The 13,231-nt window shown below is 45.8% G+C and overlaps 1 protein-coding gene across 2 annotated transcripts in view; it reads left to right on the forward strand.

Moving 5' to 3' along the window:
• The window catches only part of WDR44 (WD repeat domain 44), an 89,044-nt gene that overhangs the window by 16,015 nt on the left and 59,798 nt on the right, over positions 1-13,231 (forward strand). Inside the window, exon 2 of one of the 2 annotated variants that reach the window (XM_044305249.1) lies at positions 11,176-11,209. The exons of the other annotated variant lie outside the window; for it this stretch is intronic. Within the exon in view, the coding sequence (XP_044161184.1) occupies positions 11,176-11,209 (34 nt within the window). The remainder of the gene's footprint in view (positions 1-11,175; positions 11,210-13,231) is intronic. 2 annotated transcript variants of the gene reach the window in all.

The raw sequence follows: 13,231 nt of genomic DNA on the forward strand, positions 1-13,231 counted from the left end.
CAGCAAAAGATCAGGTCCTTCAGCAAGATCAAAGAAGTCCCCCTAAGAAAAGCGAAAAGACAGGACCTATTATATCAGGGCCCTCTACATCATCCGGAAGTCAAGAATCTCCATCTGACAGCTTGGATTTTGAGAGGTCTTTCTTCAGGTCTAGGGGCCTATCAGAGCAGGTCATCGGGACTCTCCTAGCTAGTAGGAAAAAAGTCACCTCCGACATCTACCTGAGGGTATGGAAAACCTTCCTTCGGTTTGCAGGTCCAGGCTTAGACTTGAACTCACCCAACATCCCGTTAATTTTGAACTTTTTGCAGGAAGGCCTGAACAAAAGACTTAAACCCAGCACTCTCAAGGTGCAGGTCTCGGCACTGAGTGTCCTGTTTGACTTTCGTTTGGCCTCTCATCCTTGGGTCAAAAGGTTCATTAGGGGGTCTTCTAGACTTTGTCCTGTAGTTAGATCTAAGTCAGCCCCATGGGACCTTAACCTGGTTCTTTCTGCTCTAACCAAAGCTCCGTTCGAGCCTCTGGGGGACATCTCCTTAAAGATGCTGTCCTATAAGACTGTATTTTTAGTGGCCATTACATCTGCCAGGCGTGTTGGAGAGCTGTCCTCTTTGTCCTCTTCCCCTCCATATACCCAGATTCTGGAGGATAGGATTGTTCTCAGACCAGACCCTGCGTTCCTGCCCAAAGTAGTGTCGGTGTTTCATAGGTCTCAGGAGATAGTTCTCCCTTCCTTTTGTCAGGACCCAAAGAATGAAGGAGAGAAATCCTTTCATACTTTAGATGTTAGGAGGAGTGTCTGTGAGTATTTAGAATCTACAAAGGACTTTAGAAAGACCCCGCAGCTCTTTGTTCAATTTCAGGGTCAGAACAGGGGCTCCAAGGTTACAAGCCGTACCTTAGCCAGATGGATCAAAAGAGCGATAGGTTTGGCTTATTCACTATCAGATTGTCAGGTCCCTTCAGATTTTTCAGCCCATTCCACCAGGGCAGTAGCCTCTTCCTGGGCAGAAAAAGGGTGCGCTACCATAGAACAGATCTGTAGGGCTGCAACGTGGAGTTCCCCCTCTACGTTTTACAAACACTACAGGTTGGACCTTTCATCTGTGCAGGATATGTCCTTTGGGAGAAAGGTGCTGCAGGCTGCAGTCCCTCCCTAAGAGTTATCTAGTCTAGTCTCTCACAGGTGCTGTCATGGGGCGTAATGGAAATACTTCAATTACTCTTACCGGTAATATGTTTTCCATGAGCCCATGACAGCACCTACATAATTACCCCCCTAAAAAAAAAAAAAAAAAATATATATATAAAAAAAAAAAAAAATATGTATATATATATCTATATATATATATCATTTTTTTATATATAGAGAATAATGGGAAAAAAGAGAAGTCTACTCTTTAGTTTGGTGCCAAAGAAGAGATATGCCTGGCATATATTTGGCGCAGAGTTTTTGTCTATTATGTTTTCTCGCCTATGTTGTTAGTTCTCACTATATATAGGTGTGTTGCTGGTCCCAGGAATCTTGTCAAATACTGAAGGTAGAAGGCACGGGACCAATTTAAAGATCTGGGAAGTTCCTGTTTCCTGTCCGGAGGGAGGAGGATCTCTCACAGGTGCTGTCATGGGCTCATGGAAAACATATTACCGGTAAGAGTAATTGAAGTATTTCACTTCTATGGGAGTTACAAGAACAGACCTTAAGTCTGCATGCTGGGAGTTGTAGTTTCAAAGCAGCTGGAGTGCTGAAGGTTGCTGATCCACAGTCTAATTGGGCAGATATGCAATATGCGTGATGATGTCATCGTGCGCATCGCAGGTCCTGCTGAATGAAGATAGAAGCTGCTGCAGCGCAATCGAATGGATGAGGTGGGGTTTTTTAACCCCTAAATGGCCATATTATTTTGCATTCTGTGTTAAGAATGCTATTATTTTCCGATATAACCATGTTATAACGGAAAATAATAAAATCACCTGAACACCGAACCCGGACTTCATTGAAAAGGTCTGGGTTCGGGTCCAGGTACCCGGGTTCGCTCATCCCTACACACGGCCACCTCTCCATCTTTGTACCCTCTGACATGACCCTTTTATAAGGAAGTCACAAAATGATCTATTGTTTTTTTTTTTTTTTTATGTTTTAAAGATTTTTGGGTGATTGTTATTTTATTCATGTCAATATCTATATATATATATATAAAAAGACATAAAATCCTACACTTTTTGCACTGGTTACTAAACCTAATAAAAGGCCCACTTCTTGGTCTGTACAAATCACGTTACTGCAGTTACCAGCTTATCTTTACAGGCAGGATTGCAGTGATGGATATCACCTATATGCAGATAACACAGGCTCCTTCATTCACAATAGGTGATACCACAGCTGATCTACTGCCTCCTGACCTCTGCACATGCCTAGAAAACTCTCCCATAGAAGTCGTCGAGTCCCCTCCTGTCCATTGTGACTATGGCCCATGTAGCTGCTGCAAAGCAAAAGCTCAGGCGAGATGGCCGCCCCCATAATCCTGTTCAAATCTACAATCACAAAATAAAAACAGATGAGAATTATTTTTTTATGTGTCGCTATCTGATTTTTAACTTGCAGAAAAAATATCAGTGACACATTGCCCTTCTAAGGCGAGTCCGCAATACACAGGGCACCCGCCATGTGCACCCCGCATCACGGATGCGGACCCATTCACTTGAATAGGTACGCAAATCTGGAGATGCGGTGTGGAACCCCACCACGGAGGTGCTACGGTGTTCCATGGTGTTTCTGGCCGTGCCTCTGCACCGCAAAAAAGTAGTGCATGCACTACTTTTTTTGCGGTGCAGACCGTCGGTTCGTGGACCCAATTCAAGTAAATGTGTCTGCGATCCACATGCAGCTGCCCCACGGTTGTGTCCGTGCATTGCGGTCCGCAGCACAGGCCCGGCCGTCACACAGCCGTGGGCGTGAACCCTAAGTAGGTGATTTTAATTTTTTTTTACTTTTATTTTTTTAATCATACGTTATCCCAACACCCCTTTCATTTTAGTTTGTGTGCTTCTTTAGGGAAACATGCAGCCACCCAAGGATCAGTATTGGCTGGCTCTCGGCGTATGATCTGGTGAGAACAGATGCCCCTGTTTGTCTCTGGCAACAAACTAGGAGATGACGATTCATCAGCCTCTCATCCTCTAGAGATGCTGTCCGAGGGCAGAACATGATAAGATTCACATGCTGATGCAGGGGTGAATGACTATCTACATACTATCACTGAGCCCATGCCGTAATTGATACCACCTTGAGAAATTCGAGCCACCGCAGCGCTGTGTACGTAGGCAGACTGCGCGGTTCATTAGACAGAACAGAAGGCTGCAGATTGTCACCGCGTCTTCCAGCTCTTCTCCTGGCATTGTCATTTTCTTTCCACCTTTTCCAGTACTATTTTTGCATCAGAGCGGCTGACATCCCACAAATCGATGCTTAACCCTTTGCTATCAGAAACCACGGCGAGATTCACCTTTTTTTTTTTTTTGTCTGATTTACACACGTGTATTGTTTGATGTCACGTAAATAACAATTATAGGGCATCTGTCAGCAGATTTGTATCTATGAAACTGGCTGGCCTGTTGCATGTGAAGACATCTGTGTGGGTCCCATGTTCATATGTGCCCGCGTTGCTGAGAAAAATAAGGTTTTAATATATGCAAATGAGCCTCTAGGAGCGACGGGGGCGTTGACATTACACCTAGAGGCTCTGCTCTCTCTGCAACTGCCACGCCCTCTCCACTTTGATTGACAGGCCCAGGCAGTGTAAAAGTGAGCACGCCTGCCTGGCCCTGTCAATCAAAGAGGAGAGGGCTTGACAGTTGCAGAGAGAGCAGAGCTTCTAGGTGCCCCCGGGACCCCCAGTGATCAGCTGTAATCTATGGAGAAAGCGCAGTGTATTCCTAGGTACATGTGATCCCGTTGCTATTCGTGAAGGTCAGTAACCCCTGATCTTGTCCATCCATACCACCCATATATACCATGCCCAACCCCTAGCATCGAAAAACCTTTTGCGGCTGTGGTCGCAGAAAATGGAGAGGCTGGAGTTAAAAATGGAAAAAAATGGGTTCAATATGTTCCAGATTTTTACATTTATATGGTTTGTGCTTTATGGTATTTACAACATTGTAGAGTCAATTGGCTGTTCCATGACACACGTTTTTCCGGACCAAGAGACCGCTAAGGTCCGCCTAGAGTGGAAAATAAAAACTTGTCAGTAACGTGTCAGTAGGAAGCTGAGTCAGGAGGCCTGGCTGAAATAAAAAATTAAAATTAGGGTTGGCTTAAACACTTCAAGCCAAATCATCACTGGTATCCCATTAGGATGATGCCACACTTTTCAGGCTTTTTGATGCAGTTTTTGAAGCCATAACGAGGAGTGGATGATTACATGAGATAGCAGATACTACTTCTCTTGTATTATTATTTTTTTTTTCCAACCACTCCTCGTTTGGGCTTCATAAAACTGCATCAAAAACCCTGGATGTGTGGTGGCACCCATAGGGTGTTTTCCATCCGGACACCGCGCCCAAAAGAGACATGACCCCAGTGCAGTCTATGGGGGGCATAGACTAATGTTTTATATTACAGCTCCTTTCACGTTGTTGATGGCGGTCAGTCTCTTTAGCTATTTTCCGCTGGCAGAGCCCATTCTGAGCTGGGGTTTTAAACCCTAGAAGGTTTTCAAGGAATTTCATTAAAAGTTATATTTTATTCTCATTGACAAACAAAAATAATGCACCCAGATGGAAATGTTGGTTTGCTGCAAAACTCAACATGCAGTTATGCAAATGATTGCAGGAGTGGCCTGATTAGGCTCTGGGTCTTGCCACAAGAGGGCGTAAAATAGCTGCCCATGCTGCTCTCTGAATAGGCTCTCAGAGGCAACTTTTGGGTAGTGTACCACCTGGTAAGAGGTCATTGACTGCCACGATGCACTCAGTCATTTTGCCCTGTTGACAGACTTGGAGAGGGGCGCATCATTTGAATGACATAAGTAGGATAGTCACTTTGACTAATTGCCCGCCATCTAGACCATTCTAATCTAGCTTTTAGGAGGTGTTGGGAGCACATGTTAAGTCAGCACAACAGGCTCCGTACGACCCACACAACATTCAGTAGGCGCAATCGTTTGATCTGCCAACTAGCACAAGCAGTTTTGTTGTTCACCATCCAGACACGGGGGGGGGGGGGGGGGGCGCTTTTAATACACACACCTTTCCAGGCACTTGGCAGAAGGAAATGTGGTGTCACAGAACCCATTAGGTTTCCTGCCATTGATAGTTGGTGACGCCACCATTGCCTCCATTTGCAGTGATGTCGTAAAACAGGAACCCGATCTGCTACAGACTGGAACCGTATTGTCTTTAGCGAGAAATCCAGGATCTGTTTGGGATCTGACGACGGTTGGGTTCGGGTATGGAGGCCTCGTGGTGAGCGCTTCAATCCTGCCGTTGCTGTGTTGAGCGAGACACTGCCCGAGCTGCTGGTGTGATGATCTGGGGAGCCATCGCTCATGTCAGTCGGTCACCCCTAGTACTGATAGGTGGGACACTAACAGCTCGGCGATATGTGCAGGACTTGGCCTGCCCGGTTGCCAGATTTATCGAGCATTTACGGTATGTGACCGGCCGGGACGCCAGCTTCGACAACCTACGAGTGTGCAGGATCTATAGGCCCAGCTGCAACATCTGTATGCCTCCACGCCCAACCGTATCTCATCTTGTATCCAGGCTAGCGGAGGCACGACGGGGCACTAGAGCCTCCTTTCAGTTGTACAGTGTTCCCCAATAAACCTATCCTTTCACTGTAATATTAGAATCGCTTCCATACTGCATGTCCTCATTACATTCACTCATAGAAAGTGTAATTCGATTCCAAAAATTTCTTCTTGGTGCATTTATTTTTATTTTTTTGTCAATGAATGTATATTGATAGAGTTAAACAAGGGTTAAAATGTGTTGCCTTTGTCAATTTGTTTTGCTACCATGGAGGCTGAACCCTCGCCTATCTGGGTCCTTTTTTTTTTTTTTTTTTTTTTTTTTTTTTTATAGATAAGCTCTTTACATATGACCCAGTGCAAGGGCATTCTTCAGATTTTGCTGCATGTCTGATCAGGTTCGGTCTTGATTTTCCGAAGACTGAGGGTTAATGCATCTGATAGAAGAGGGCGGCATGTATGAATAATTTACCAGACGCGCACTCGCAACTAATGAACACTTTTATGCTCGTTGCAGAATGAATCTGAAGAAACATAATAGGATAATAGATTAACTTCATATTTACGTATATTGCATCCTGTCCTCCCCCTCTACATTTTTATTTTAAAATAATCAAGATTTTAGGAAAAATGGTCAAGATCTTTTTTAATTTTTTTTAGTCTATGCCCAATTTGCATACCTGTGCGCCCCCCCGGGGAAGACACACTCATGTCTTGCAGCTGGGCTTGAAGTATTGTCTTATTCCCCAATCACCCATAACCATGACTTTTCCTTAGGATGGGTCATCATTATCACATCAGGGGGTCTGAGTCCCAGCACCCCCGCTGATCAGCTGTTTTCAGGGAGCCGCCTCATTCTCCGAGGCTCTGATGAGCTCTCCGTACATCGTATAGTAGCAGTGCTTGGTTTTGCAGCTCGGCCCCATTGACTTGAATGGGGCTAAGCTGCAACCAGGGCATGTCACAGTGTACGGTGACGTCACGGAGCGCCGACCTCTTCTAACAGCTGATCGGCGGGGTTCCTGGGTGTTGGACCTCCACCGATCTGATATATAAATTCACAGATAACCCCTTTTGAGTGATGGTCCATTCTCAAGATAGGCCATTGCTAGCTGATCGGCGCTAGACCTTTACTGCACTGTCAGTATAGTAGTGGACAGTGCTCGTCACTGCAGCGCTGCTCCCATTCACCTCAATGATGACTGATGATGGTGCTGTGTGGTTGCGACTAGGGTTGCATTAGGTTTCGAAGTCTTGATACTTTGATACCAGTTCGGTATTTTTTCGATACCAAGCTGCGCTAGAGTACATGGTTTGCACACTACCCGGAGCAGGGTAGCCCCAGTGTAACCCCCCCCCCCCCCCCCCCCGTGGGGCGCCCTGCAGTCTTCAGGTGAATGTGCCCACTGGTTGAGTAAGCAGAGGTCCCTGTGGGTCCTGTATGTGCGGAATGATAGCATGAAGGTAGCCATGAGTCTAGGGCTGCAGCAAACGATTATTTTAGTAATCGAGTATTCTACCGATTATTTTTACGATTATTCGAGTACTCTAATAAGAAAAAATGATTTACTAGACTGTTTTCCTTTATAAAAACTCATCAGACCCCCTGCCATCAGCTCTGTTCCCCCCAGTGTAACAATCAAAAAAATAGGACAGGTGCACTCTGTGATCTTACTAAGCCCTCAAACTGGTGTTAAAATTTAGAGATTAGCCAACATGTCCTACTATGAGGACATGTCCGAGCCCGAGCACCGCGCCAAGGTTTCTCAAGTAGCTTGGGTCCTAACACTCACCTACCTGAGCCGTATGGGCACTACCAGGAGCCAGTGGGCAAATTACAGGAGTGTGAGGACCGACTCACAGATTACTCACCAGTTAACTCCAGCATCTACCATGCCAGCAATGGGAGGAGGGAGGAGTCTGCGAGTCCCACTCAAATCTGGCTGATAAGGCCCAGGCCTCACAGGTGCACCTAAATGTGGCCTGTGGATGGAAAACAGGCACATTTAAATTGGTGTTTATACACCTCCATATACAAGCAAACTAACAGAAATAGCGTGGTGTTCAACAGGCAGGAAATACTCAAACCCATATGCAGCTATGCACATGTTATACAGGGGAGCAAATCCTGCAGTTGTGGCCCGTTGCTAATGGCGATCCCCAGCAAAATGCTCCTGTCCTTGTTATTAGATTGTTATACTGTTTATCACATCCACACAATTGCTATCTTGTGTAGGATGTCTCTTGTGGTACTTGTGGTCCGCTGCAGGCATTCTCCACTGTATGCAGTTTTGCTGGGGATCGCCATTAGCAACGGGCCACAAGTGCAGGATTTGCTCCCCTGTATATATGTGCATAGCTGCATATAGAATGTGTCGGCAGATGAGAACCATTTGGCCCATCTAGTCTGCCCAATATACTGAATCCTATGAATAGCCCCTGGCCCTATCTTATATGAAGGATGGCCTTATGCCTATTCCATGCACGCTTAACCTCCTTCACTGTATTTGCAGCTACCACTTCTGCAGGAAGGCTATTCCATGCATCCACTACTCTCTCAGTAAAGTAATACTTCCTGATATTACTTCTAAACCTTTGCCTCTCTAATTTAAAACTATGTCCTCTGGTAGCAGTTTTTCTTCTTTTAAATATTCTCTCCTCTTTTACTTTGTTGATTCCCTTTATGTATTTAAAAGTTTCTATCATATCCCCTCTGTCTCCTCTTTCTTCCAAGCTGTACATGTTAAGGTCCTTTAATCTTTCCTGGTAAGTTTTATCCTGCAATCCATGTACCAGTTTAGTAGCTCTTCTCTGAACTCTCTCCAAAGTATCAATATCCTTCTGGAGATATGGTCTCCAGTACTGCGCACAATACTCCACAGTCTCACTAGTGCTCTGTAGAGCGGCATGACCACCTCCCTCTTTCTACTGGTAATGCCTCTTGCTATACACCCAAGCATTCTGCTAGCATTTCCTGCTGCTCTATGACATTGTCTGCCTACCTTTAAGTCTTCTGATATGGGTTTGAGTATTTCCTGCCTGTTGAACACCACGCTATTTCTGTTAGTTCCCCCGGTGCCATCAGCTCTCCCCCACCCCGGTGCCATCAGCTCTCCCCCACCCCGGTGCCATCAGCTCTCCCCCACCCCGGTGCCATCAGCTCTCCCCCACCCCGGTGCCATCAGCTCTCCCCCACCCCGGTGCCATCAGCTCTCCCCCACCCCGGTGCCATCAGCTCTCCCCCTACCCCGGTGCCATCAGTTCTGCGTTGCGTGAAAAACACAGCATGTTCTATATTCTGCATTTTTCACGCAGCCCTGGCCCCATAGAAGTGAATGGGGCTTCAGGGAAAAACGCATTGTATCCGCAAGCATGTGCGGGTACGATTCGTTTTTCACTGATGGTTGCTAAGAGATGTTGTTTGTAAACCTTCAGTTTTTTATCACATGCATGAAAAACGCATCAAAATGCATTGCACCGACGCGGAAAAAAAACTGAACGCAATCGCAGACAAAACTGACTGAACTTGCTTGCAAAATGGTGCGAGTTTCACTGAACGCACCCGGACCTAATCTGTATGGTTCGTGTAAAAGAGGCCTAAGAGTCTGCAGGTGGGCAGTGAAATGGTTAAGAGGCTGTAACTCCTCATTATAATGGCAGTCCTATATTAGTCTGGTTTTTATGTTCTCGGTAAGCCCGGGGCACCGCTCCAGCAGACTGTCTTCCAGATTTGGCTGTGAATTCCTCACTAATGGCCGGATATCGGAATGAAAGTGATTCTTGTCCTAGCAGTTAGTGAAATATAAGGTCGTATCGTTCGCTGAACTTCTTCCAGAGAGAAGGCTCCTGCAGACATGGGCTGACATAAATGGGACGTTCATTTAAAGCGCACCTGTCAGCAGATTTGTGCCTATGCTACTGGTGGACCTGTTACATGTGCGCTTGGCAGCTGAAGGCAACCGTGTTGGTCCCATGTTCATATGTGTCCGCATTGCTGAGAAAAATGAAGTTGTAATATATGCAAATGAGCCTTTAGGAGCAATAGGGGCGTTTCCATTAATCTTAGAGGCTCTGCTCTCTCTGCAACTACTGCGCCATCTCCACTTTGACAGGGCCAGGTGTGATGACATTTACGCTACCTGGCCCTGTCAATCAAAGAGTAGAGGGAGCGGCAGTTGCAAAGAGAGCAGAGCCTCTAGGTGTAATGGCAACACCCCCGTTGCTCCTAGAGGCTCATTTACATTCAAAACATCATTTTTTTTTTTTTTAAAACATCATTTTTTTTTCTCAGCAATACCCCCAAGCTGCTTGAGAAGGCACCGGCGCTCCTGTGAGCGCTGCTGCCTTCTCAGAGCTCACCAAGCACAGCTCCGTACATTGTATAGTGGCTGTGCTTGGTATTGCGCTCAGCCCCATTGAAGTGAATAGGGATGAGCGCGATACCAAGCACAGCCGCTATACAATGTACGGCGCTGTGCTTGGTAGGTTGTGAGAAGGTCGCAACACAAGAGTGCCAGTGCCTTCTCAAACAGCTGATCGGCAGGGGTACTGGGTGTCGGACCCCCACCAATCAGATACCGATGACCTATCCTGAGGATAGGTCATTAATATTGCGCGCATACCATGGTTCAGACTGTCTATTGTTCTCACTGTTGGCGACGTCCACTTATGGCTGCCGTTACAAGACCTGCGACCGATGGTGCCCATCTTTCTACAGACACTTGATTGTGGTATATACGCTGACATTGCAGAATGCCCCCTCTACTGTTGTGGCGTTCTGTTCATGGACCAAGAAGGACAGAATCCCAACAGGAAAGCATATTAAATTATGTCCCACCATAGAGGTCTTAGGGTGATGGTCAAGACCCCTTTCTTTTTGCAATATTAATTGATCGTTCATCTGCAGCCCATCTCCCCATGTAATTCGGAATGTTCCGCCAACAATATGCAAACTATATAGGGCACGAACAATCATACTAATGTTCGTCTCCCATGCAGTCTGCATTTGCCCGTGCACCGCTTGGCTGGTCAATTGGCACTCCTTACTGCCCTGTATTCGGCCATATAAAAGGACCTTGGGCTTTTCAGAGAGAAATCTTAGTTTTGTCCATATGTCTGAGAAGGGAAACTTGCTGTGTAATCTACTTCTCTTAGACCACTTCTCATCCTGTTATGTACTGACATACAGATCTGCTTTAAACTGTGACCTCAAATAACCAGAAAACCAAATAATAATAATGATGCATTTTTATGAATTTGTCATTTTTAGTGGGAGGGGTACGACACGGTCCTATCAACGTGATAGAAAGTAATTAAATATTTTCAAGCATTTATTTTGTGATCAGCTATTATTGGAGCCATGCTTAGGTTGTCTTAAGAAGGCGGTGTATGTGATCTTATTTTATATTTTCCTTTTCTTCAGATCGCCAACAAAGCCAGGAACGTTCAGTCTGCAGGTAAGTCACATTACTTGTATTATACATTGTATTTTATTATTTGTTTGGATATCGACAAATACATCTGTATAGTCTTCTGGCAAAAGGCATCAGTCGTTAGACTCTCTCCGTTAAGGGATTGTCCATTCTTTATCCATAGGATAGGTCATCAATACATGATCAACCCCCGCCGATAAGCTGTTTAAGAGAATCTTCATCTCCGGAAGTCGGCACTGGAATTACACGGCTCTGTCCATTGTCTGTAACTGCAACACTACTCCCATTCACTCAAAGGGGTTTTACCATCCCATACAATGGGGGCATATCCCTAGGATATGCCCCCATTGTCGGATAGGTGCGGGTCACAGAGCTTTCCCCTCACCTACTCTATCCTTCCCCCTTCCCTCACAGGCCGGGTCCTCTCTCCTTCTGTACCAGTTTGTAGCTTGTCTTCATGCTTCTTGTACTTGTTTTGTATTATGTATGTGCACCCCTACGTATATTTAGAGCAACATGGAATAAATAGTGCTGTAATAATACTCCATGTCTTGCTAATAATATACATTTGGTTGGCTGGAAAGATATGAGACTTTTATCAGTAAGTGCTCAAGGCCCTTTTATGTGACCATTCATTGACATTAAGCAGAGGGGAGAGCTGCAGTTAAATGCAGCAATCATCCCCTCTGTATTGGAATGAGCAATTGCCATAGAGATCTCTCCTTTCCATAGGGAATCATTGTTTTTTGGCAGCAGATCCCTGTGGACACAGGACAATGTCCTGCCAGTAAACAATGATTTAAAGTTCCAGATGAAGATGTGATCACTGCTGAACGAGTCTTTGCTTGCTCATCGGGTGATCAGTGACACGGCGCAGTTATTTGGGATGAGTGTTCCTAGGAATGTTGGTTCCTGATAATTGCCCCAATCGCTGGCTTGTGTGATTGTGATTAGGCCTTTAGTATTATTGATTGTTTTCCGTGGTGTGGACAGCAGCACTGAAATTTCTCCCCAAAGCCGCCGACGGCTGCGCAGAGCAAGGACTTGTCGCTTCTTGGCACGACTGTGGCTTTAAGCTGTCGCTCCGCTTTCTGCTGTTGAGATGTATGGGAGGCAGAGAGGACCCGGCAGTCGGCAGGTTTTCGATGAAATTTCAGTGCGGCTGTCCGTGCCTAAATTCCACTCAAATAAACGCAGTGTGGACATCCGCTTAGGCTAGTTTCACATATGCGACAGAGCCTTTGGCAGGCTATTCAAGTAGTGAACATAGTCCTGGTTCTCCTGATCCGGATACTACTGCCTGCCTGTTGGACCCTATTGACTATACTGGGGTCTGGCAGAAATCTGACCACTACCTGGCAAATATGCCACAAAAACGTCTGCATGCGGTGGTTTTTGTCCTGCTGATCCCCTGCATTCTCTGCCGCAACACCCAGCTGTGTATGTGAAACTAGGCTTAGTGACCTATTCTAAGGATAAGTCATCAATATTAGACGAGTGGAGGTCCAGCTTTCAGAACGCCCCATCAATCAGGTTTTTAAAGAGGCCATGACACTCAATTGAGCACCGCAGCCCTTTTCCTAGGCCAATGACATCATTTATTGGTCACATTGGTTAAAGGGTTTGTCATGTACACAGTTAATACAAGGCACTTACTAATGTATTGTGATTGACTATATTGCCTCCTTTGCTGGCTGGATTCATTTTTCCATCATATTATACACTTCTTGTTTCTATGGTTACGACCACCCTACAATCCAGCAGTGGTGGTTGTGCTTGCACACTATAGAAAAAAGCCCCATCTCTCTGGTGGCCGGGACCATGGGAGTGCCCTATAGTGTGCAAACGCGGCCACCGCTGCTGGCTTGTAGGTAGGTCGTAACCACGAAAAGGAGAAGGGTATAATATGATGGAGCAAAGGAGAAAATATGGTCAATCACAAAGCATTAGTAAGTGCCTTGTGTTAACATGATAAATGCCGTTCACTGAAGTGAGACAACCCCTCTCAGTGCAGCTTAGTCTCATTCAAGTGAGTGGGGCTGAGCT

The sequence above is a fragment of the Bufo gargarizans genome, chromosome 9 (assembly GCF_014858855.1).
Source record: "Bufo gargarizans isolate SCDJY-AF-19 chromosome 9, ASM1485885v1, whole genome shotgun sequence".
Lineage (NCBI taxonomy): Eukaryota > Metazoa > Chordata > Amphibia > Anura > Bufonidae > Bufo > Bufo gargarizans.